This window comes from Phacochoerus africanus, chromosome 2 (assembly GCF_016906955.1).
Source record: "Phacochoerus africanus isolate WHEZ1 chromosome 2, ROS_Pafr_v1, whole genome shotgun sequence".
NCBI classification, from domain to species: Eukaryota; Metazoa; Chordata; class Mammalia; order Artiodactyla; family Suidae; genus Phacochoerus; species Phacochoerus africanus.
In genome coordinates, this window is record NC_062545.1 from 26,176,075 (window position 1) to 26,198,796 (window position 22,722).

General features: G+C 41.8%; 1 protein-coding gene across 1 annotated transcript in view; it reads right to left on the reverse strand.

Annotated features, from left to right (window-relative positions):
- Positions 1–12,032, reverse strand: part of ARFGEF3 (ARFGEF family member 3) — a 179,919-nt gene extending 167,887 nt beyond the window's left edge. Inside the window, exons 1-2 of the mRNA XM_047770102.1 lie at positions 11,565–12,032; positions 4,202–4,253 (exon numbers count right to left, since the gene is read on the reverse strand). Of these exons, the coding sequence (XP_047626058.1) occupies positions 4,202–4,253; positions 11,565–11,649 (137 nt within the window). The 5' untranslated portion in view covers positions 11,650–12,032. The remainder of the gene's footprint in view (positions 1–4,201; positions 4,254–11,564) is intronic.
- Positions 12,033–22,722: the final 10,690 nt, after the last annotated feature.

Sequence of the window (22,722 nt, forward strand, 5' to 3'; positions counted from 1 at the left end):
CTGAAGAAAAGTAATTAATATGTCCAAATTCTTTCTTAAAAGTAGACAAATATTTACAATGCTTAAATTAAAAAAAATTTTTTTGATTTATTGTGCTCAAATATTAAGATGCCATGTTAAACATAATGACTAGACAGAGTAAGTGTCCTGTGGGTTTAAAAATGCCTGGAAGATGAATAAGAAGATTAAAGAAAACTGATTCACAACAGAGGGGAGGGAAAGTCCATTAGGGTGTATCTTCTCATTATATCACCTCCCCGACATCAAAGTGAAACAGCCAATAAGACTATTATTGATTCAATAGCTCATTTTTCTTCAAATTATGGCATATTCCTATACCCTAAAAGAGGCGTTAAAAGGCTCCCAGCTATTGTAAATCACAGTCAAACTGAAACCTTCAGTTTTTTGGTTTTTTTTTTTTTTTTTTTTGCTTTTTTAGGGCCACACCCTCAGCATATGGAGGTTCCCAGGCTAGGGGGTCTAATCAGAGCTACAGCTGCCGGCCTATGTCACAGCTCACAGCAACACCGGATCCTTAACACACTGAATGAGGCCAGAGATTGAACACACAACCTCATGGTTCCTAGTCCAATTCATTTCCACTGCACCACGACGGGAACTCCTGAAACCTTCTGATTTGCATAAAATTCTACAATAAAGTTAACGCTTGCTACGTCTTTTTTTTTGGTCTTTTGTTGTTGTTGTTATTGTTGTTGTTGTTGTTGCTATTTCTTGGGCCGCTCCCCCGGCATATGCAGGTTCCCAGGTTAGGGGTCGAATCGGAGCTGTAGCCACCGGCCTACGCCAGAGCCACAGCAACGCAGGATCCGAGCCGCGCCTGCAACCTACACCACAGCTCACGGCAACACCGGATCGTTAACCCACTGAGCAAGGGCAGGGACCGAACCCGCAACCTCATGGTTCCTAGTCGGATTCGTTAACCACTGCGCCACGACGGGAACCCCCGCTTGCTACTTCTTAACTGTTTTCCAGCTACTTGTCTTCATTCTCCTCTCTCGGAATATAAAACTTTTGAATGCAAGGTTCACATCTGCTAAGTCTTATTCATAGAGTTCAGTTCTCTGTACAAGAATGCTTGATATACCCCACTGCACATCTGGAATAGAATAAGGCACATTCCTCTGTATACAGGATGACATCATCAGCTCTATATCATTCAGACAAACACCCTGAATTATATTTCTAGTGATGGTGAAGATATGTAAAAACACTGATATAAAACATTCATCCACAGTTTCTCACCCAGCATCCTTCCCGCCAATTTTGTGGCTACCCTCTACGGTTGTGCAAAGTAGCCAGCTAGCTCTGGGACAAATCTCAATATCATGGACAAAAATAAAGCTCAGTGGTTAAACAGGGGATCAAACATGGTCCTTTGGCCCATTAACACTGTATTTTCTGCAACTCATCTGGCCACACATGCACCAAGAGCTGGGAAATGCCAGTTGTCTTTTCATGAACATTCCCAATCTTTGTACCAGGAGCCTCTTCTGGCATCAGTATCACCTTCTCACCCCTCACAGTGAAGGCAGACCTTTTATCACAGACCACAAACCACAGAAAATCTCACACAGCTTCAACAGCACTTTGGATTGAGAAACAACTTTCAGAACAGTGTCATCAAATATTTTTGCTCCTATAGCCACTAAGAAAAAAGGAAAATTCCATTTTTCACACATCTTAAGTTGACATTTAAATTCTCACCCATAATTTGAGTTGCAAAGGCTGTAATATGGGAATTAGCAAAATTTTAATGAAAACATATCACTTATTTAAATGCATCTAATGAAATCCAAATACCACACCAATTTTAAAACCGCCTTCATCAAAAAATACACAAACTCTGCTTTAACAGTAAATAGAAGCTGCATTGTTCTCTTGTCTCCTCGAACTTGTATTTCCATTTTAGTACCCCTCCGAATTTTCTCTCATTATAACATATTTTAATACTTGATTTTATTAATCTCCCTGTTTCTTTGTAAAAAAAAAAAGTGTATAAAGTGATTTTTGTTTAAATTTCCTGTGGCCGTAGGCTTACAAATGTTCCATCTTATTCTGGTTTGTGCAATCATTAATAATGCATACAACTCATCCAAACAACATTAATAATTACTTAATATTAAGAATGTTAATATAGTTAACACAGCAAGTATAATTTTATTAGAACTGTATTTCTAAGGAAATGGACAGGGCTTGTTTCTTTTTCTCCTCAATTAGTTCATACACTATGGACGAATATTCTCTAGTGCTCTAATAAGGTGGGGGTGGGGTTTAACATACTTTTTTTTCACTTTTAAAGACATAAGCAATAAGAAACCTTGTTTACATAAGTAAGAAATGAATGAAGGAGATTTATCATCAAAAAAATCTTTTTGTCTATTATCCCATAACTAGATTCGGTTCTCCTCCAATTTTGCTGAAAGCCGAGAAGTAAAAACTAACTTGCAAAAAGATGTGTGCTCTGGTCATTATATCCATCCCTTTTATCAGTACAGACACTGATATTTCCATAGTCCTTTACTGGTGGGAAGAGTTTTGCAACCCAGGACAACACGCCTTAATTAAAGTCAGGATGGGATGGGAGACAGCTGTCCTTAGTCAAGAGGGAGGGGGTGACTGTAAGAAGTGAAATGAGAAAGAAAACATGGCAAAATCAGTTCCAAAGCAAGTAATTTTAAGACAGGGAACCTACAGAAGTTGGAGACTAGGAAATCATCTCCCTTAAACCATCTCTGTTTTGGTGCCACTTGGAGAGTTTTCACATTCCTTTGTGTGCAATAATACCAAGCTGGAACACCCCTCTTCTGGGCAAGAATGTTGCTGCCAGATAGTCTATCCACCTAGAAGCTTAATACCTACAAAAATACACTTGGTTTGATTAACAGCTGAATTCTCTTCTAATACATCAAGCCTGGAGCTGACACTACAGGAAAGGTAATACATTTTTAAAAAAGACAGAAACATAATTCTTGTTCAATCTACTTGAAACGAGAGAAAATACCTAATAAATCATAGTATCTTGACAATATAGAAACTATACTCAACAAAAGACTAAGTTTTTAACAATCTCAAAAAAAATCTGGAAACAATCCAAATACCTAACAATAAGAAAACTCCTAAGTAGGCGTTCCAGTCGTGGCACACCGGAAATGAATCTGACTAGGAATCATGAGGGTGCGGGTTCAATCCCTGGCCTTGCTCAGTGGGTTAAGGATCTGGCGTTGCTGTGAGCTGTGGTGTAGTTCGCAGACTCGGCTCGGATCTGGCGTTTCTGTGGCTCTGGCGTAGGCTGGCAGCAACAGCTCCAATTAGACCCCTAGCCTGGGAACCTTCATATGCTACAGGTGCAGCCCTAAAAAGACAAAAAAAAAAAAGAAAAGAAAACTCCTAAATAATTTATGTTGCAGCTGCCATATAAGGGAAGCATATGCAATATTTTAATTTGAAAACCATTTATTCTCATTAAAAAATGTTCTTCATATGGTACTGACCAAAAAACCAAGCAGGAAACACACTTGTTAATAAAACGTCATATCAACTTGTAAAAATATGTATGGGGGGAATCTTTTAAGCTATTTTCAAAGGTCATCCTTAAGGTGGTGTAATCATGGACAACTTTCTTATTGGTTCTTTCCAAATCTTCCACAAAAGGCATGCATTTCTCTCATGATGGTGGAGGCGGGGAGGGGAAAGGGTGAGCTGAGGAAATGGGGAAATGGGATTCATTCTCTCAGGGCTGCTGCCAGTGACTACAGAGTTCGAGAGAAGGTGTCCAACCAAGAGGCCAGAGAGAGCCTAAATCCACTCGGTATGGTGTAGGGCTGTCTCCCTCCAGAGGGGGCGCCATTTCCTAACCCACAGTGGGAGATACTACTGTCACCGTCCACATGGTCACTTAGGTTTTGGTCCTTTCTCTTTTTGAACAATTTTGTCCTTTCATCCCTAACTTCCACAGCAGGTTCCTTTGGATTACTGACTTCACCCACTTCAGGATAGGGAGAAATCAGTGTTTTCAGGTTCTCATTATTGCTAACCGCATGAAATATCCCAGTTGATGGGTGTGAAAAAGCCATCAGTCAGCAAATAAGAGGCAATAACCCACTGAGGTTATCTGAGCCTTCAGGAAAACACAGTGGGCAATTTTTACTTCTACTATATTACACAACTCCAGTCTCCTTACCTTAGTAAGTGTGGAGGGATCTTGACAATGGTATCCACACCATCCAGGGTTTCTGCAAAAGGAAAATTACAAAGTTAAAAATAAATATGTGAAGACTGAGAATCTAAATTATACGTAAGTTTCATTGTTGGTTCCTTTTTTTTTAATTACTGTAATTATAAACGAGTCGACTCAATTATTTACATGCAAGTCATCCATACTTAAAAATCCTCCTTTGGCTCGTCCACAAGACCTCCTCTCAATCTTCAACTCCTTTCCCCTCTGAGGAGGTCAGGAGGGTGGCACCGAAAAGTTTGGTTCTCCTGGCAACCAGCCCCCATCCTTAGCTGTGGTCCAAAAACAACTTCATTAACATAACAAATGATGCTTCCCTGCTCTCTTCACTTTGGAAATTCCAAGGCCTTTAGGAGCTCTGAGCCAGAAACTGGGACCAGGACTAAATATACATTTGTTATTATAAATCACGACATCACACACTTCAACTTGTCTCTAGTTTTTCAGTTCAAACTCCTGATTCCTCTCTTCACTGTTTATAGAGTCAAGAAGCCCTGCTAATCTGAACTCGTTGTATTGGGGAAGGAGAAATGTCCCTCCCCACCCTGCTAAGAGATCAGAGGAACAGTGGACACTAAATGTACCCCTGAGACTCAGGAGTGAAAAAGGCCAAAATATGATAGGATCTGAGCCTGCTGTGGTCCATGGGGCAAAACAGAGGGTGTAAGCAAGGCAGTCAGCAAAATAGAAAGATGCATCAGAAGAGTCGGTGGTGCAGTGGCCACACAGCCAAGGGAAGAAGTAGGACTTGATGTCAGTTCTTAAAATGACACAGGATAACGAGAAAACAGACCCTGAGAAGCAGGTGCTGGAGCAGCTCCAGGGCCACGTGGGTCGGTCCGGCCCAGCAGGGGGCAGGGCAGAGCCAGTGTCCCGACAACTTGATGCTGCTTCCCAAGAGGGCTTGACACTGAACAACCAAATCACTGTAGTTTTCCTCATCAGACAGAAAAGTTTACATTCAACTCAGGACGTGCAACAGTGCCCAACTCTACAAGTGCTGACAGGGAGCTAGAAGAAAGGGAACAGGGAAAGGCAGTCACAGAGCAGCCACAAGGAGCCTATCCCATCCTTGGGATACAAATGTGGGCATCACACTCTCAGAAACCGCACTGAGGCTGCGGGTCTGAATGTGTTCTACTCCAGTAGGGCTGGGAGTCGGAAAAGAGGGCTTGGGCTAACTCTTGGGAAATGCAAACTTTTAGGCTGAGGAGGAGCTGGAGCTGCAAAGGAGACAGAGCAGCTCAAGAGGCAGGATCAAATCAGGCAGGGTGTGGGCATGAAGCCAAGGTCATGCGGGCTCCCAGGAGGTTCAGTGTCACCAAGAGGACTGGTAAGAGGGATGTGAGGAGGTCTGTTAGACTGAGGTCTTGGTACATTATTCTTCACTGAGAGGTGGAGGAGAAAGATGAGAGTGAGTTGAAGAGAGAGCAGAAAGTGAGGATGTGCTGGAGTTCCTGTCGTGGCTCAGTGGTTAACCAGTCTGACTAGGAAACATGAGGTTGTGGGTTTGATCCCAGGCCCCACTCAGTAGTTTAAGGATCTGGCGTTGCCGTGAGCTGTGGTGTAGGTTGCAGACGCGGCTCAGATCCTGAGTTGCTGTGGCTCTGGCCTAGGCCAGCGGCTACAGCCCGGACTAGACCCCTAGCCTGGGAACCTCCATATGCCATGGGTGTAGCCCTAGAAAAGACAAAAAAATAAAAGAAAGTGAGAATGTGGACACGATCACTACATTCATTTTTTGTTTGTTCTGTGGTCCCACTATTAGTTTTTTTTTTTTAATTTTATTGAAGTATAGCTGATTTACAAGGTTGTGATAATTTCTGCTGTACAACAAAGTGACCCAGTCATACACATACACATATCCTTTCTCCCTCAGAATCTTCTCCTACATAGAATGTAAATTGGTGCAACCACTGTAGAAAACAGTATGGAGAATCCTCAGAAAACTAAAAATAGGATTACCATTTGATCCAGCAATCCCACTCCTGGGCATCTATCCAGAGAAAAACCATGACTCGAAAAGATACATGTACTCCAGTGTTCATGGCACCACTATATACAATAGCCAAGACATGGAAACAACCTAAATGTCTACCCAGAGAAGAGTGGATAAAGAAGATGTGGTACATATACACAATGGAATATCACTCAGCCATTAAAAGGAAAGAAACAACTGCATTTGCAGCAACATGGATGGACCTAGGAATTATCATGCTAAGTGAAGTCAGTCAGACAATGAGACACCAACATCAGATGCTATCACTTACATGTGGAATCTAAAAAAAGGACACAATGAGCTTCTTTGTAGAACAGATACTGACTCACAGACTTTGAAAAATTTATGGTTTCCAAAGGAGACAGGTTGGGGGGTGGCGGGATGCACTGAGGATTTGGGATGGAAATGCTGTAAAATTTGGTTGTGATGATTGTTGTACAACTGTAAATGTAATAAAATTCACTGAGTAATTAAAAAAAAAAGAATCTTTTCCCACATAGATTATCACAGAATACTGGGTAGAGTTCTCGATGCAATCACTACATTCACTTTTTTTTTTTGGTCTTTTTTTAGGGCTGCACCCAAGGCGTATAGAGGGTCCCAGGCTAGGGGTCTAATCGGAGCTACAGCAGTCAGCCTATGCCACAGCCACAGCCATGCAGGATCCGAACCGTGTCTGTGACCTACACCTCAGCTCACGGTAATGCTGGATCCCTGACCCACTGAGGGAGGCCAGAGATCGAACCTGTGTCCTCGTGGATACTAGTCGGATTCATTTCCACTGAACCGTGACAGGAACTCCCTACATTCACTCTTGAAGAAGTTTGGCTGTTGAAGGTAACAGACACTGGTGGGAATGGAAAGTGGGTAGGACTAGAGGTGGTGGTTGGACAGATCCTCCTTTTTCCCTTACTTAGCATTCCAGCCTCTAATTTTCTTTCTCATCACCTCCATTTCCCACGTCCATTCTACAGGAGCTTCTGATATATGCAAAACACTTGAAGTTTCTAAAAGGGTCCAGTTCTAACGTTCTGCCATTCAATTTCATCCTGCTGTTCCCAAATCCGAAGCCTCCGGTCCTGCCAGAGGAGAAGACTATTCTTTCAGGCTTTCCACAAACTGGCACAGCCCCTTGTTCTTTTCTATTCCTTAGACTATTTCCTCACTGACAAGAAGAGTAAACTAGATAGCTCAAAAGAGAGGAAGAGGGCACATATAGCCCTTGCCAATTATTTATTTTTTTTTGCTTTTTAGGGTCGTACCCATGGCATGTGGAGGTTCCCAGGCGAGGGAGCAAATAGGAGCTGTAGCTGCCGGCCTACACCACAGCCACAGCAACGCAGGATCAGAGCCACATCTGCAACCTATACCACAGCTGACAGCGATGCCAGATCGTTAACCCATCGAGTGAGGCCAGTAATCGAACCCATGTCCTCATGGTTTCTAGTCGGATTCGTTTCCACTGCGCCATAATGGGAACTCTCCCCTGCCAGTTATTATGCAGCCATTAAGAAAACTGACTTTCAGAGCCATATTAATAACAAAGTAGAAGAACATGCTAAAGTTAAAAGCCAAGTCACAATCCAGGATAACCCTTTGCGGAAGGGAAATCCTCCAAAATGTAATTAGGGCTTTCTCTGGGTGGTGAGATTACAGGGGATTTTAATTTTTTCTTTATAGCGTTTGAATACTTTTCAATATCGTAAAATGAGCACATCTAACTTTCCTAACGGGAGCAAAAGAGGAGTATCACGTAAAACCCAAGTAAGTCATTAACATGTTGATTTATTTATGTGTTGGACACAGGCCTCTCATATTGTAAGTACGGAAGCCACAAACGAACATAAGGGACAGTCCCTATACTGAAAAAGCCCATGTCTACACTGTCAACATTTGCTGTTCCAGTTGCCCAGCATCCACTCCCCTGCCTTCTGGAGCAGCACCCTAATGTTGTTTAGAGGAAATTCCTTGACTCTGGGACTTCAGTGAGCCTTGTGGCCTTGGCCTTAACCAGTTGCCCTATTCCACTCCTTAGCTAGAGGACTGGTTCAGGGGTATACACTCAACCCATCAGGACAGAGAGAGAAGGAGTGACACCAAGGACTGGGCGGGAGTGACTGGAAGAGGCCCCCGCTCTTGAGATGATCACATGATGGGCCAGGTGAGAAATAACCTCTTTCCCCTGTAATGGCCTAAATGAGGGGATGCTCCCTCTCTCTCCTGAGATGGTTTTAGTGGGAGATGACTCCTGTCTCCTGGGAGGGCCTAGATGTCTTTCTCTTATAACTGTCCAAGTGGGCGATGACCTCTCTCTTCTGAGATGGACCAAGAGTGGAAATGACCCCTCTCGCCCACGACGGTCTTTGTGGGAGATGATCCCTCTCTCCTGTGAGGGGCTAAGTGTGCTGCCTCACGAACCCAAAGCTGTGGAGACTCACACGGAGCATGTTCATTAGCCCAAAAGAGCCGAGCAAGGTTTGTGAAACAGTATGTAATTCCTGAGCCAAACTTCACCCACAGCTAGCCTTCCAAGGGATATGTAGTTGCAGAGTGAATAAATTCTGTTTTGCTTAGGTCTGGTTGAATTAATTAATTAATTATTTATTTATTTTTTGGTCTCCTGAATCCACTATATTTCCCAAGTATCCCTATCCCACCCCTAGAAGAGTAGCTGTGCACACAACCAACCATCATCTCTGGCAGCAGGTGCCCCGAACCCAGGGGATTCAATTGTGGAGCTCAGGGAGCGCGTCTTATATGAGCTGGACCTTGGGAGTCTGGAAGGGAAGTTCTGGTAGAAGGACTAGCAGAGCCCAGGCAGAGATGCCTGCAGCCCACAGTATGTTCAAGAAAGTACAAGGCTCACTGAGACTGTGAACCCTTGCTGTGAGGGTGATGAGAAAGAAGGCTGGGGAGTTCCTGCTGGAGCCCAATGAGATCGGCAGTATCTCTGGATTGCTAGGACATAGGTTTGATCCCTGGACAGGTGCAGTGGGTTAAGGATCCGACATTGCCACAGCAGCGTAGGTTGCAACTGCAGCTCAGCTCTGATCCCTGGCCCCAGGGACTCCACATGCCATGGGGCAGCCAGAAAATAAAAGGGAAGAAAGAAGGTTGAGGCTAGATTCTGAAGAGCATTCTAAGAAATTAACACTTTATTTAAAAAAAAAAAAAGTATGGGATTGAAGAGTGAAGAGTATTTTGTGGTTTAAATAAAAAAAAAAAAAAATTGATGGAACAGTGGGAAATGAACCAGAGTGCGCAAGAAAACAGGAAACCAAACCTCTGTGCCTTTGTTTCTGCGGCATCCTCCCTCTAATATGCCCTCCTAAGAAACTAATTACAGGAGGAAGCATTTTAGTCATCTCCTATCCCCACTGCTTAGTACAGGGAAGGGCTTCATAAATCTTTGCTCTTCTCGAAGAAGAGAAGAACCCCACAGCTTACCCATTCCTCAAGCCAAATTTACTTCCAAAGCCCCAGCAGCTCACACCAATTGCACGCCCCCTCCCACCCTGTACCACACACACATCCCCGACTGCACATTCAGCCCCTCTTCTTTGATCTGTTTTCAGGGTTTACTCCTTCCAACCTGCACAATGAACGCCCTGCATTGTTATTTAACTATTTCCCTGCACTGCCGGCACCTCTTGCTAACTAGAGAACAGCCACTCTAGGAATCACATCTACTCTTCCAGTCAGGCTGGACTCCAGGCTCCGCTCAGATCATCTACCTGCCTCAGCTCCTGGCTTCCCGGTAGCTTTAAGGACCTAAACTAGGCAACATTGCCCTTTAACTTAACAAGATGCTGAGTGTCAAAATCCAAGTATTAAAAATACTAGATTGAGCTCTTCCTCCCTGTTATCTAAATCTGTTTAATTTACAGCAAAATAATAACGTGTACAAGAAATGGCATGTTTAGAGCATGGTTGTGCCCTGCTTTATTAAGTTACCCAGCCATCTGTGACCCTTCATTAGAGGCATTTGGGAATCTAGCTCCAGGATCACTCTGCTGAATGACAATAGCAATGCAAAAATAGTACTGTGGCTTTAAGAGCCTTGCTGCTCACTTATGCATCTGATCCATTTTTTTTTTCCTCTAACAGTAAACAAACAGCCAAGTTCTGATTCTGCCTACAAGATAAACTTCCTAGACAACATTCTAGAAAATCTTGTGATAGGCAGATGTTAAAAAAAAAAAAAATGATGTGGCTATGATTGTACACACACATTCTAACATATGTGGACTCAGACCTTCTAAATATTAACCGAGTCACCTAAAACACCATCAGAATTCTCCATTTAGTGAAACAACTGCTAACAGCCCTTCTCTACCTCTTTTTAGGCTGTCATGACAAGCACTAATAGCTTTTTGGTTGCGAGGGAAAGGGATTCAATTTTTTGTTTTAAATGAGTGGCAACTGAGGAATCACAGGCAGGCTTGGGCAAGGCCAGGGGCCCACAGAGCTGCCCCAGGTTTCTTCTTGGCCTTTGCTTTTTCTTTTTTCTTTTTCTAAAGCATCACTATCACCCAAAGTATGCTCCCCATCTCTCCGCATCCACATCCAGACAATTTCAATTGCCCACATTCTTGCCTAATTGGAATGTCTTTCAATTTTCTCCCAGGTTGAGTTCTGCAACCTGAATCTGATAGGAAACACACATTTGCTGCCTGGAACTTATTTCAATGCTTGCATAGTTCACAAATCTAAAATCCCACCTGTCTGAAAGGTAGACCATACTAGAATAGCAGAGGTAACACGATCCCACTTGTATGTTATTTTTCATGTACGATAATTATGAAAGCTAATACTTAACAAGCTGGCCTCTATCAGGAAAATCAAATTAAACAAGCCATTCCTTCCTGGTTACACCCGCCAAGGTTTTGAGATCAGGGTTGACGGTTTAACTTCCCTCTTGCCCACAGGCGCTTCGCAGTCAGGCCCCTGGATTCCCAGCAGCTTGTGGTCCTAACTCGGAGACGGGTGTCCACCGTCCACCGTGCTGCGGATCTGAAGAAAGGGGCCGCGGGGAGGGAAGGACAGCGGTTCCCCGCTACGGTTTGAGAGACGATAAAGAGAGCGAAGGGGAGGCGGATGGATGTCAACCGCCGAACCCAAATTCGCACATCACACATCAATTCACCGAGGCAACTCTCGCAATTGCATTGGTCACAGATGCTCGGCGAAAGCCCCCACGCAGAGTGGCCATTGCAGCCCCTGCCCTCGCGGCCCTCCGGCGGCAGCGGCGGCGGCGAGCAGGACCCACCGGCAGGTGCCCTACGCCCTCGCCTCGCTCGGTGCGCTTACCCAGGGCCCAGGTGCAGCTCTCTTTGATGGCTTTGTACTTGCTCCCGGACGCTTCCTTCTGCAGCTTCCTCAGGATCTCTTCCATCTTGACCTTCTCCGGGAGCCGGCCGCCAACAGCGAGGGGAGCGTGCGCAAGGCCCGGCGGGGACGTCGCCGCCACCGCAGCCCGGCCCTGGGCGCCTAGGCAGCCGCTGCACTCGCCCGGCTCCCACCGCGCGCGGCGGCTGATGAATCACGCCCGCTCCATGCGGCGGCCACGTCAGGCCCGCGCCCCGCCCGCCGCCCCTCCCGCCGGGTCAGGTGCGCCCCGCGCGCGGCTACGGCGACGCCGGATGGGGATCGGAGGCCGCGGCTGGGACCAGGTCTCCGAGGCGGCCCCTGGGGCACCGAGGCTCGCGGAAAGGTGGAGGCGGATGTGCTGGGCTGGCTAGCCGGCCGGGCGTTGACCAGGCTCGGCCCGAGAGAGCGTCGGGTGGCGGCGGGCAGCGGGCGGGGAGGGGCCTAGTCGCTGTCCCCCTCTCCCTGCCACGCCCCCTCCCTGCTCTGGGGCGGGCGGAGTTGGCGCGATCTGGCCCAGGCTCCAGGAGCCCTCATCACCAGGTGACGAAGCGCTCGCAGCATCCAGCTGTCCAGGCGCCCACTAGTCAGTGAACAGCCCTTCTAGACCAAGCTGGGTACCCGGCTTGGTGCCAGGCTCGGGCCCTACCTGTGAATAGATTGCGATTCTGCCGGACCACGTATTTCACACGTCTCCTGGGTGTGTGTGTTGCGGGGGGTGCTGGTGTAGGGGTTAACTCCCCATCATATACACGAGGAAACCAAGCCCGGAGAGGTTAAGTTGCTTCCCAGATCAACAAGACGGACACTCTTGAATCCAAAACCTTACTCCCTTCCCTTTTCCTTCCCAATTGATCTGAATCGTTTTCCACCGGAGAACAAATAACAGGGGGCGCGCAGGGGCCCACGCAGCCGAGGTGGCAGAGGGTGGACAGAGCTTCAGCAGTGAACAGCCCTCAGGCTGTGGGCGGCCGGATGGGGAAGGCAGGGTGAGGCAGGGCCTCAAATCTTGGAAGAACATCTGTGTTTCAGTAAGTCCCCGATGGGGACCCTAGGATGGTTGTTGGAGGGAAGGGAGGGGCAAGCAGGAGTCTTGTTCGGAGTCTCATTTTTTCCCCTGTTGTGAAAGCCGTGATTGGGCGCTATGAACGATTTTAAGCATTTTCGTTTTTTCTTTAGAACCGTAACTGTAGTGGTAGTGAGGCGGATACATTGCAGAGGAGTAAGCTGGCAGCTGGGAGAAGAGTAAGAAGATTCTGCAGTGATCTAGAAATGAGTTAAACCAATGGTAGGTGGATAGGAATAAAGGAAAATATAGCAACAGCTATTTAAGGAGCTGAAGCAGTAGCATTTACTGACTGGGGTGGTAGCAAATGGGATGACTTCCAGTTTTCTTGTTTGGGAAAATGGGAGGATGGTAGCCCCATCCTCCAAGTGAAAGAAGAGAGGAAGAGAAAAGTTTGGAAGCCAGGGAGTGTATGAGTTCAGTTTTGAACATGTTCAGGTTGAAATGGCAATGAGCTACCCATAGGGCGTTTTACTTAAGGGCAGACACTCAGGATAGGGCTCTGATAGAAATAAACATTTGGGAGTTCCCTTCGTGGCTCAATGGTTGACTTTTCCAACTAGGAACCCTGAGGTTGCATGTTTGATCCCTGGCCTTGCTCAGTAGGTTAAGGATCCGGCGTTGCCTTGGGCTGTGGTGTAGGCCGGCGGCTACAGCTCCACTTGGACCCCTAGCCTGGGAACCTCCATAGGCCATGGGTTCGGCCCTAGAAAAGGCAAAAAGACAAAAAGACAAAAAAAAAAAAAAAGGAAGATTTGAAGCCATCAAGTGTTGAAAGTTGCTGATGCCTAGGATTTGGCAAAGGTGGGCGGGAGACAGCGGATAAAATGGGAAGAACAGGATGCCAGGGAGGAAGCTGGGAGGAGGGCCTCCTACCTTCAAATGATGGGCAGAGGAGCAAGTGCCCACAGAGGAGGCTGAGAAGCAGCCTTCAGGAACCTGTTGTGCGGAAGGGTAGCCAGGAAAGAGTGTCACAGGACGGTGTCCAAAAGATGGGGGGTGTTCAGACCACTCCTTAAGCCCTCTTGGTATTGAGGAGGCAAAGCTCGTAAAGTCCTAGCCCTCAGGGACCCAGCTGCTCACTATCCATACACCCCATAAAGCCATCATTTGAAGAAAGGTTTCTAGTGCTTAAAAAAAAAAGTTCAGATTACATATGTGTTAAAGAGTTAAATTTAAGAATTGATCCATAAAAGGTTTAGAAGAAAATGTAAATGAATATACTTCTCTTAATGCATTAAGGTTATTTCTAAAGCAGAAGCGGACAAAAAGGAAAGGTAAACAGATTTGACTGTTTCAGTATGTAGAAGCTTTATGTCAAAATTTCCATGTGAAAAATAAAAAGCAAAGGACACACTGAGGAGTGGATAGAAGAGAAAAAAAAGAGTAACCCATCTTTTAATTTTACATGTATTTATTTTTTTTTTACTTTTAAGATTATTTGTCATATGTATAATTAAAAACAAATTAACTTAAGCTATACAGTAGAAAAAGTATAACATTTCAGAGATATAGTGATTTGATAGCATTGTTAAAAAAAAGCTTTAAAAAGCATTAAAAAGCTTTTGCACCCTTTAAAGCAAAAGGCTACAATATGAAGTCAGTTCACAGAGCAATAAATACAAATGATTATAACCATGAAAACTGTTCAAGCACCTACTAATCAAACGAGCACAAACTTTTAAATAAAAGGTGATTTTCTTATAAATAAAATTGGCTAAGAGATTTTAAATACTATTGCCTGGTATTAATAAGGAGCTGGTCAATTGGATCCTCTCGTGTTGTTGGTGCTGGTGGGAGGGTAACTGGTACCCATTCCTAGAAGATTCTGGATGTGTGTACAGCATAGTTATGGCTCCAACCCAGCAATCCCACTTCTAGGAGTTTGTCTTAAGTAGGTGATTATGGAAGAGGATAAAGATTTCTTTATACAAGGATTTCAATGTGTCATTCAATAATTTATTTATTTTTTTGTCTTTTGGGGGCCACACCTGCAGCACATGGAGGTTCCCAGAGTAGGGGGCCAATAGGAGCTACAGCTGCCAGCCTACACCACAGCCACAGCAACACCAGATCTGAGCTCTGTCTGTGACCTACATCAGAGCTCACAGCAACGCTGGATCCTTAACCCACTGAATGAGGCCAAGGATGGAATCTGCATCATCATGGATACTAATCAGGTTCATTACGGCTGAGCCATGGCAGGAACTCCTCGTTCAATTATTTTTTTAAAAATTGAAAACTATCTAAATGTCCAACAACTGAATAAGGGATGAGTAATTCATGATATATGTATCCATAAAGCAGCATACTACATACCTTTAAGCATAACGTGGGAGGGAGTTCTCTCGTGGTGCAGCAGGGTAAGGATCTGGCATTGTCACTTCATCTACTTAGGTTGCTGCTGTGGCACAATTTCAATCCCTGGCCAGGGAACTTCCACATGTGGAAGAGGAGTCCTGAATGACATGAAAAGTACTTTCTCCTAAACGGTTACATTAAATAGATGGTCATAAAATGCTATGTACTTCTTTGCACGAAATGAGACCAGTTTTATTATTTAAATATTTGATGTGGTTGTACACGTAAGTTTTAAAATACATTCATGTATATAAATAGAAAATAAACATTAGCTATTAACAGTGTTTATCTGTGATGGGGTTACAGGTGAGTTAATTTTTTCCTTGAACATTTTTACTTTTGTGATTGCAAAGGGTTTTTTTTTTTTTTAAGTGGTGGGAAAATGACATAAAAGTAGTATCCAGGCAACAGGGTAAATGGCCACAGAGAGGACAAAGACAAACACAGCAAAGGAGCAAATGGATGTGAGAATTCAGTCAGGAGCCCTGCCCCAGAAGGTTAATGAGGACAACGTCTGGTTGCAGTGGATTAAGGGCAGGTAGAAGCACACGTATAAACAACCTGCTCAAAATGTTGGCTGCGGAGGAAAGTAAGAGTAGAAAAGTTAAAAGAATTCCCCTCCCCCTTTTAATGTCAACTCACAGTAGAAAATGCCCTTTGCGTTGCCACCCAGTACACACCTAGGTAACATATACCTAGATTAAATAACTGGAAGTTTTGTTTCTAAAACAATACTTACTGTTAAATAAAATAAAATTACTATTAAATATGATTTTATTCATGGTTGCAGACACACCTGCTTGTTTGGAAATTCAGTCCAGGCTGCTGGAGATATGAGGATAATGTTACATGCACAACACAGGTGCTTTGTGTTTTGATGTCACACTGTTTTGTTTTGTTGTTTTTTAATTTTATGGCCAAACCCACAGCACATGGAAGTTCCTGGGCTGGGGATTGAATCTGAGTCATAGCTGTGACTTATGCCTCAGCTGTGAGAACATGGGATATTTTAACCCACTGCACTGGGCAGGGGATGGAACTTGCTCCTCTGCAGTGATTTGAGCCACTACAGCCAGATACTTAACCCACTGTGCTTCAGTGGGAACTCCTTCCTGCTGTTTTTAGTTATGTTGGTTAAAAAATTCTAGTTCACACAAAAGTAAGTAAGTAGTATGGATACTATTAATAAGAATATACTTAGGAGTTCCCTGGTGGCCTAGTGGTTAAGGAATTGCTGTTGTCACTGCTGTGCCTTGGGTTTCATCCCTGGACCAGGAAATTCCACATGCCACAGGTGTAGCCAAAACAAACAAACAAACAAACAAACAAAAACAAACAAACAAAACCCACTCTACTTATTATACTGCAAATTTCAGTGAATTCTTCAATCTTATTCTAAAATGGTGATAAATCTATAATCACACTTCAAAATATTTAAATAATAAAGCATTAATAACTAGTTTTTTCTTTGGGCATCAACTTTAATTCAAATATGGATTCAGCATTTAAAAAATAAATAGGTCTTTTTTTTATCTGAGTGCTTTTTCCTTGGTATTTCAGATTTCCATTTGATTAACACACACAACTATTGAAAAGCCAAAAAATGCCTAATCCAAAAAATACATAACCAAAACTTGATGGGAAGGCTTGTTGCTTTTGACAACAGTGAATAATTTTTTTCTAAATTTCACTTCATAATTAACTGTAAACTACATTAACATACATTAAACTATAAAACTTTAACTTCCCGATACAATTATGGTCAAATCCAGAAAATCAAGTGAGATGCCAGTGAACAGAAGGGTAAATGGCCAGCTGGCTCCCAGCCAATGCATTTAGTCATTACATCCCCTCTATCAGCTGCCATTCAGCTCAGTTTTCCCAAGTACTGACTAAAGATCTCAGGCAGCAAAATAAAACAAGAAAAAAAGTACAAGAATTAGGAATAAATGAAATAACCATTATTCTAGATGACAGAAGTACTTACAAGGAAAATTCAAAAGAATCTACAGATAAATTGTAAGGATTAGTAAGGCTTTAGCAAGGTTTCTAGATGTAGTATTAATATAAAAAGACAATTGCATTTATATTCACCAGCAAAAACCAAAAAAAAGCAACAAAAAATTAGTTGCATAAAATAATATAAAGCATCTAGGAATAAATGTAAGAAAATGTGTAAGTCCTTTGTACCTAATACTCCAAATCTTTATTGAAGAATTTTGAGGAGATTGAAGTAAATGGAGAGATGTATCTCATTTGTGTAAAGAAGATGAAATACTGTATAATAAGCAATTCTAGTGACATTCCCAACAGTTGTTTTCATGGAGCAGAAAAGGATGAATTTAAAATTCATTTGGCTCCCTGGTTGTGAATTAATTGACCACATATATGTAGGTTTATTTCTGGGCTCTATAGTGTGTTCCATTGTTCCATGTGTCTGTTTTAATGCCAACACCATATTGCTTTAAGTACTATAGCTTTTTCACATAGCTAATTTAATATAGCCAAGAATACACAATGGGGAAAGGACAGTCTCTTCAAAAAATGATGTTGGGAAAACTGAACAGTGCCATTTTTAAAACAATGAAACTTAGCAACTGTCTTACACTATACACAAAAATTAACTAAAAATGAATTGAAGATTTGAACATAAGACCTGAAGCCACTCACAGGAGAATTCTACCAAATATACAAAGAACTTATACCAATCCTTCTTAAACTCTTCCAAAAGACTGAAGAGGAGGTAACACTCCCAAAGATGTTCTATGAATGTACCATCACCTTAATACCAAAACCAGACAAATTTAGTACCAAAAAAGAAAATTGTAAGCCAATATCTTTGCTGAATATAGACACCAAAAATTCTCAACAAAATTTTAGCCAACTGAATCCAACAACATATAAAAATGATCATACATCATGACCAAGTGGGATTCATCCCAGGTTCACAAGGATGGTTCAACATATGCAAAGCAATCAAATGTCATATGCCACATTAACAAAAGAAAAGTCAGAAAACATGTGATTGTCTTAGATGCAGAAAAAGCATTTGACAAAATCCAACATCCATTCATGATAAAAAAACTCTAGTGGATATAGAGGGAACATATCTCAACATAATAAAAGGCCTACAACTAATATAATAATAATGGAGAAAAGCTTTGAAAGCCTTCCTACTAAATCTGGACAAGGATGCCCACTCTCACCATTTTATTCAATATAGTACTGGAAGTCCTAGCCACAGCAATCAGACCCAAAAAAGAAATAAAAGGTATCCAAATTGGAAGAGAAGAAGTAAAACTGTCACTATATGTAGATGACAGGATACTATGTATGGAAAATCCTAAGGACTCTGCACAAAAACTGCTCGATTTAATAAACAAATTCAGCAAAGTAGCAGGATACAAGATTAACATTCAGAAATTGGTTGAATTTTTGTATATTAACAATGAAATACCAAAAAAGTAATGTAAAAAAATACTTTTTAAAATTGCACTCCCCAAAATTAAATATCTCAGAATAAACCTGGCCAAGGAGGTGAAAGACATATGCTAAGAACTATAAAACATTAATCAAGGAAATTGAAGAGAATTAAAAGAAATGGAAAGATATCCCATGCTCCTGGATTGAAAGAATTAATATTGTTAAAATGGCCATACTACCCAATGCAATCTACAGATTTAATGTGATCCCTATCAAATTACCCATGACATTTTTCACAGAACTGGTACAAATAATCCAAAAATTTATATGGAAACATAAAAGACCCAGAATTGCCAAAGCAATCCTGAGAAAAGAAAAACAAAGCAGGAGGCATAACTCTCCCAGACTTCAGACAATATTACAAAGCTACAGTAATCAAGACAGTGTGGTACTGGTACAAAAACAGACATATGGACCAATGGAAAAGAATAGAGAACTCATAAATAAACCCAAACACCTACAGCTAATTAATTTTCAGCAAAGGAGGCAAGAATATAACATGAGAAAAAGACAGTCTTTTTAGGCAGTAGTGCCAGCAAAACTGGACAGATGCATGTAAATCAATGGAATTAGAACACACCTTCACATCGTGCACAAAAGTAAACTCAAAATGGCATAAAGACTTAACCAGATACATGATACCATAAATCTGCTAAAAGAGGACATAAGAAAAACATTCTCTGATATAAGTCATACCAATGTTTTCTTAGGCCATTCTCTGAAGGTAATAGAAATAAAAACAAAGATTAAGCCAATGGGATGTAATCAAGCTTACAAGCTTTTGCATAGCAAAGAAAACAATAAACAGAAAAAGACAACCCACAGAATGGGAGAAAATATTTGCAAGTGATGCAATTGATAAGGGCTTAATCTCCAAAATATACAAACAATGCATATAATTCAACACTAAATATAACAAATAACCAACTGAAAAATGGGCAGAAGACTCAAATAGACATTACTCTAAAGAAGACATATGGACGGGCAATAGGTACATGAAAAGATGCTCAGTATCACTAATTATTAGAGAAATGCGAATCAAAACTACAATGAGGTACCACATCACACTGGTCAGAATGGCCATCTTTAATAAATCTACAAATAACAAAAGCTGGAGAGGGTGTGGAGAAAAGGGAACCCTCCTACACTGTTGGTAGAGATGTAAATTTGTGCAACCATTATGGAAAACAGTATAGAGGTTCCTCAGAAAACTAAATATAGAACTACCAGAGGATCCAGCAATCCTTCTCTTGGGCATATATCTGGACAAAGCTATAATTCAAAAATGTACATGGACCCCTATGTTCACAGCAGCACTATTTACAATATCCAAGACATGGAAACAACCTAGACGTTCACTGACAGATGAATAGATTAAAAAGAAGTGGTACATATACACAATGGAATACTACTCAGCTATAAAAAAGAATGAAATAATCCCACTCGCAGAAACATGGATGAAACTAAAGATCCTCATACCAAGTGAAGTAAGTCAGAAAAAGAAGGACAAATACCATATGAGATCACTCATATGTGGCATCTAAAATATGGCACAACTGAACTTACCTACAAAACTGAAAGAAACTCACAGAAATAGAGAACAGACTCGTGGTTGCCAAGGGGGAGGGGGGAAGGGGTGGGATGGACTGAAAGTGGAGGTTTAGTAGATGCAAACTATTACTTTTAGAATGGATAAGCAATGAGGTCCTACTGTAGAGCCCAGGGAACCATATCCAGTATCCTAGGACAGACCACGATGGAGGGAAAAAAAAAAGGGAATTCCTGCTGGGGCACAACAGGATTGGTGTGTTGTCTCTGGAGTGATGCAGGTTCAATTCCAACCCCAGCTGGTATTGCCACAGCTGCAGCATAGGTTACAACTGTGCTTGGAACTGATCCTTGGCCCAGGAACCCCATGTGCCACAGGGAAGACAAAAAAAAAAAAAGAATGTATGTATGCATATGACAGAGTCACTTTGCTATACAAAAAGATTGGCATAACATCATAATCAACTATACTTTAATTTATAAGAAAAGACCTGAAGCCATAAATCTCCTAGAAGAAAACATAAGCAGTAAGCTCCTTAAAGTAGATATTGGCAATGATTTTTTTTTTTTAAATCTGTCACCAAAAGCAAAAGAAACAAAAGCAAAAATAAAGTAGGACTAAATCAAGCTAAAACCTTTGACCCAGCAAAGGAAAATATCAACAAAATGAAAAGATAATTTACTGAATGGAAGAAAATATTTGCAAATTATATATCTGCTAGGGGGTTGCTATTCAATATATATAAAAACTCATACCACTCAATAGGAAAAAAATTAAATTAAAAAATAGACAAACTATTACTTTTGGAATGGACAGGCAATGAGAACCTGTTGTATAGCACTAGGAACTGTATCTAGTCACTTATGATGGAGCATGATAATGTGAGAAAAGAATGTATGTGTATTCGTGACTGGGCCACCTTGCTGTATAGTAGAAAATTGACAGAACACTGTAAACCAGCTATAATGGAAAAATAAAAATCATTTTAAAAAATTAAAAAAAAAATAGGGAGTTCTCTGATGGCCCAGTGGGTTGAGGCTCCTGCGTTCTCACCGCTGCAGCTCTGGTTGCTACTGTGTGGTGTAGGTTCAATCCCTGGCCCAGGAATACCCACATACTGCCTGTGTGGCAAAAAAGAAAAAAAAAATACCAAAAAAACCAAAAACAAAAACAGACAAACAAGATAGAACCTGAAATAAACATTGCAACGCTCATTTAAAATAAATAAATAAATAAATAAATAAATAAATAAATAAATAAAATTAAAAAAATAAAAAAATAAGCAGAAGATCTGCGTATTTTTCCAAAGAAGATATACAGATGGCTAACAGGTAGATGAAAAGATGCTCAACATCCCTGATAATCAGGAAAATGCAAATCAAACCACCTTACACTTGTTAGAATGGCTATTATCAAAAAGACAAGAAATAATAAGTGCTAACTAGAATGTGGAGAAAGGTAACCCTTGTGCATTGTTGATGGGAATGTAAATTGGTGCAGCCTCTATGGAAAACAGGACAGTGTCTCCTTAGAAGTTTAAAAATAGAACTACCAACTCCAGGCTCCCAATCCATCCCATTCCCTCCCCCTTGGCAACCTATTGCCTTTGGAATGGAGTAGCAATGAGATCCTGCTGTGTAGCACTGGGAACTATGTCTAGTCACTTATGATGGAGCATGATAATGTGAGAAGAATGAATGTATACATGCATGTGTGACTGGGTCACCTTGCTGTACAGTAGAAAATTGACAGAACACTGTAACCAGCTATAATGGAAGAAAATAAAAATCACTATATATATATCTATCTATATATATAGATATATTTTAAGAAAGTAAAAATAGAACTACCATATGATTCAGCAATTCCACTTTTGGGACGTTATCTGAAGAAAATGAAAACACTAATACAAAAAGATATATGAATCCTCATGTTCATTGCAGCATTGTTTACAACAGTCAAGACATGTAAACAACCTAAGTATCTACCAATGGATGAAAGAATAAAGAAGATGTGGTATGTATACACAATGGAATGTTATTCAGCCATAAAAAGAATGAAATTTGCTGTTCGTGACAATATGGATGAACCTCAAGGGTATCACCCTAAGTAAAATAAGTCAGGCAGAGAAAGACAAATACCATATGATCTCACGCACTTATGAGATCTAAAACACCCAAAACCCTAAAACGACCAAGCTCACAGATATAGGTACAGACTGGTGGTTGCCAGAGGCAGGGGGTGGGAGATAGAAGAAATGAGTGAAAAATTTTTATTTGTTTGTTTTTTGTTTTTTTTTAGGACTGAACTAGCGGCATATGGAAGTTCCCAGGCTAGGAGTTGAATCGCAGCCATAGCTGCCAGCCTACACTACAGCCACAGCAATGTCAGATCCAAGCCACATCTGCGACCACAGCTCATGGCAATGCCAGATGTGGTTCCCCGACCCACTGAGCAAGACCAGGGATTGAGCCTGCATCCTCATGGATACTAGTGGGATTTGCTTCCTCTATACCACAATGGGAACTCTGAAAATTTTAAAAAATAAAAATAAGTTTAAAAAAAGAAAGTAAAAGGAATTTGTGATATCCTATGATCAAATTAAAGAAAAATGTTTTCTTAAGTTTAATTAGTTATGCATA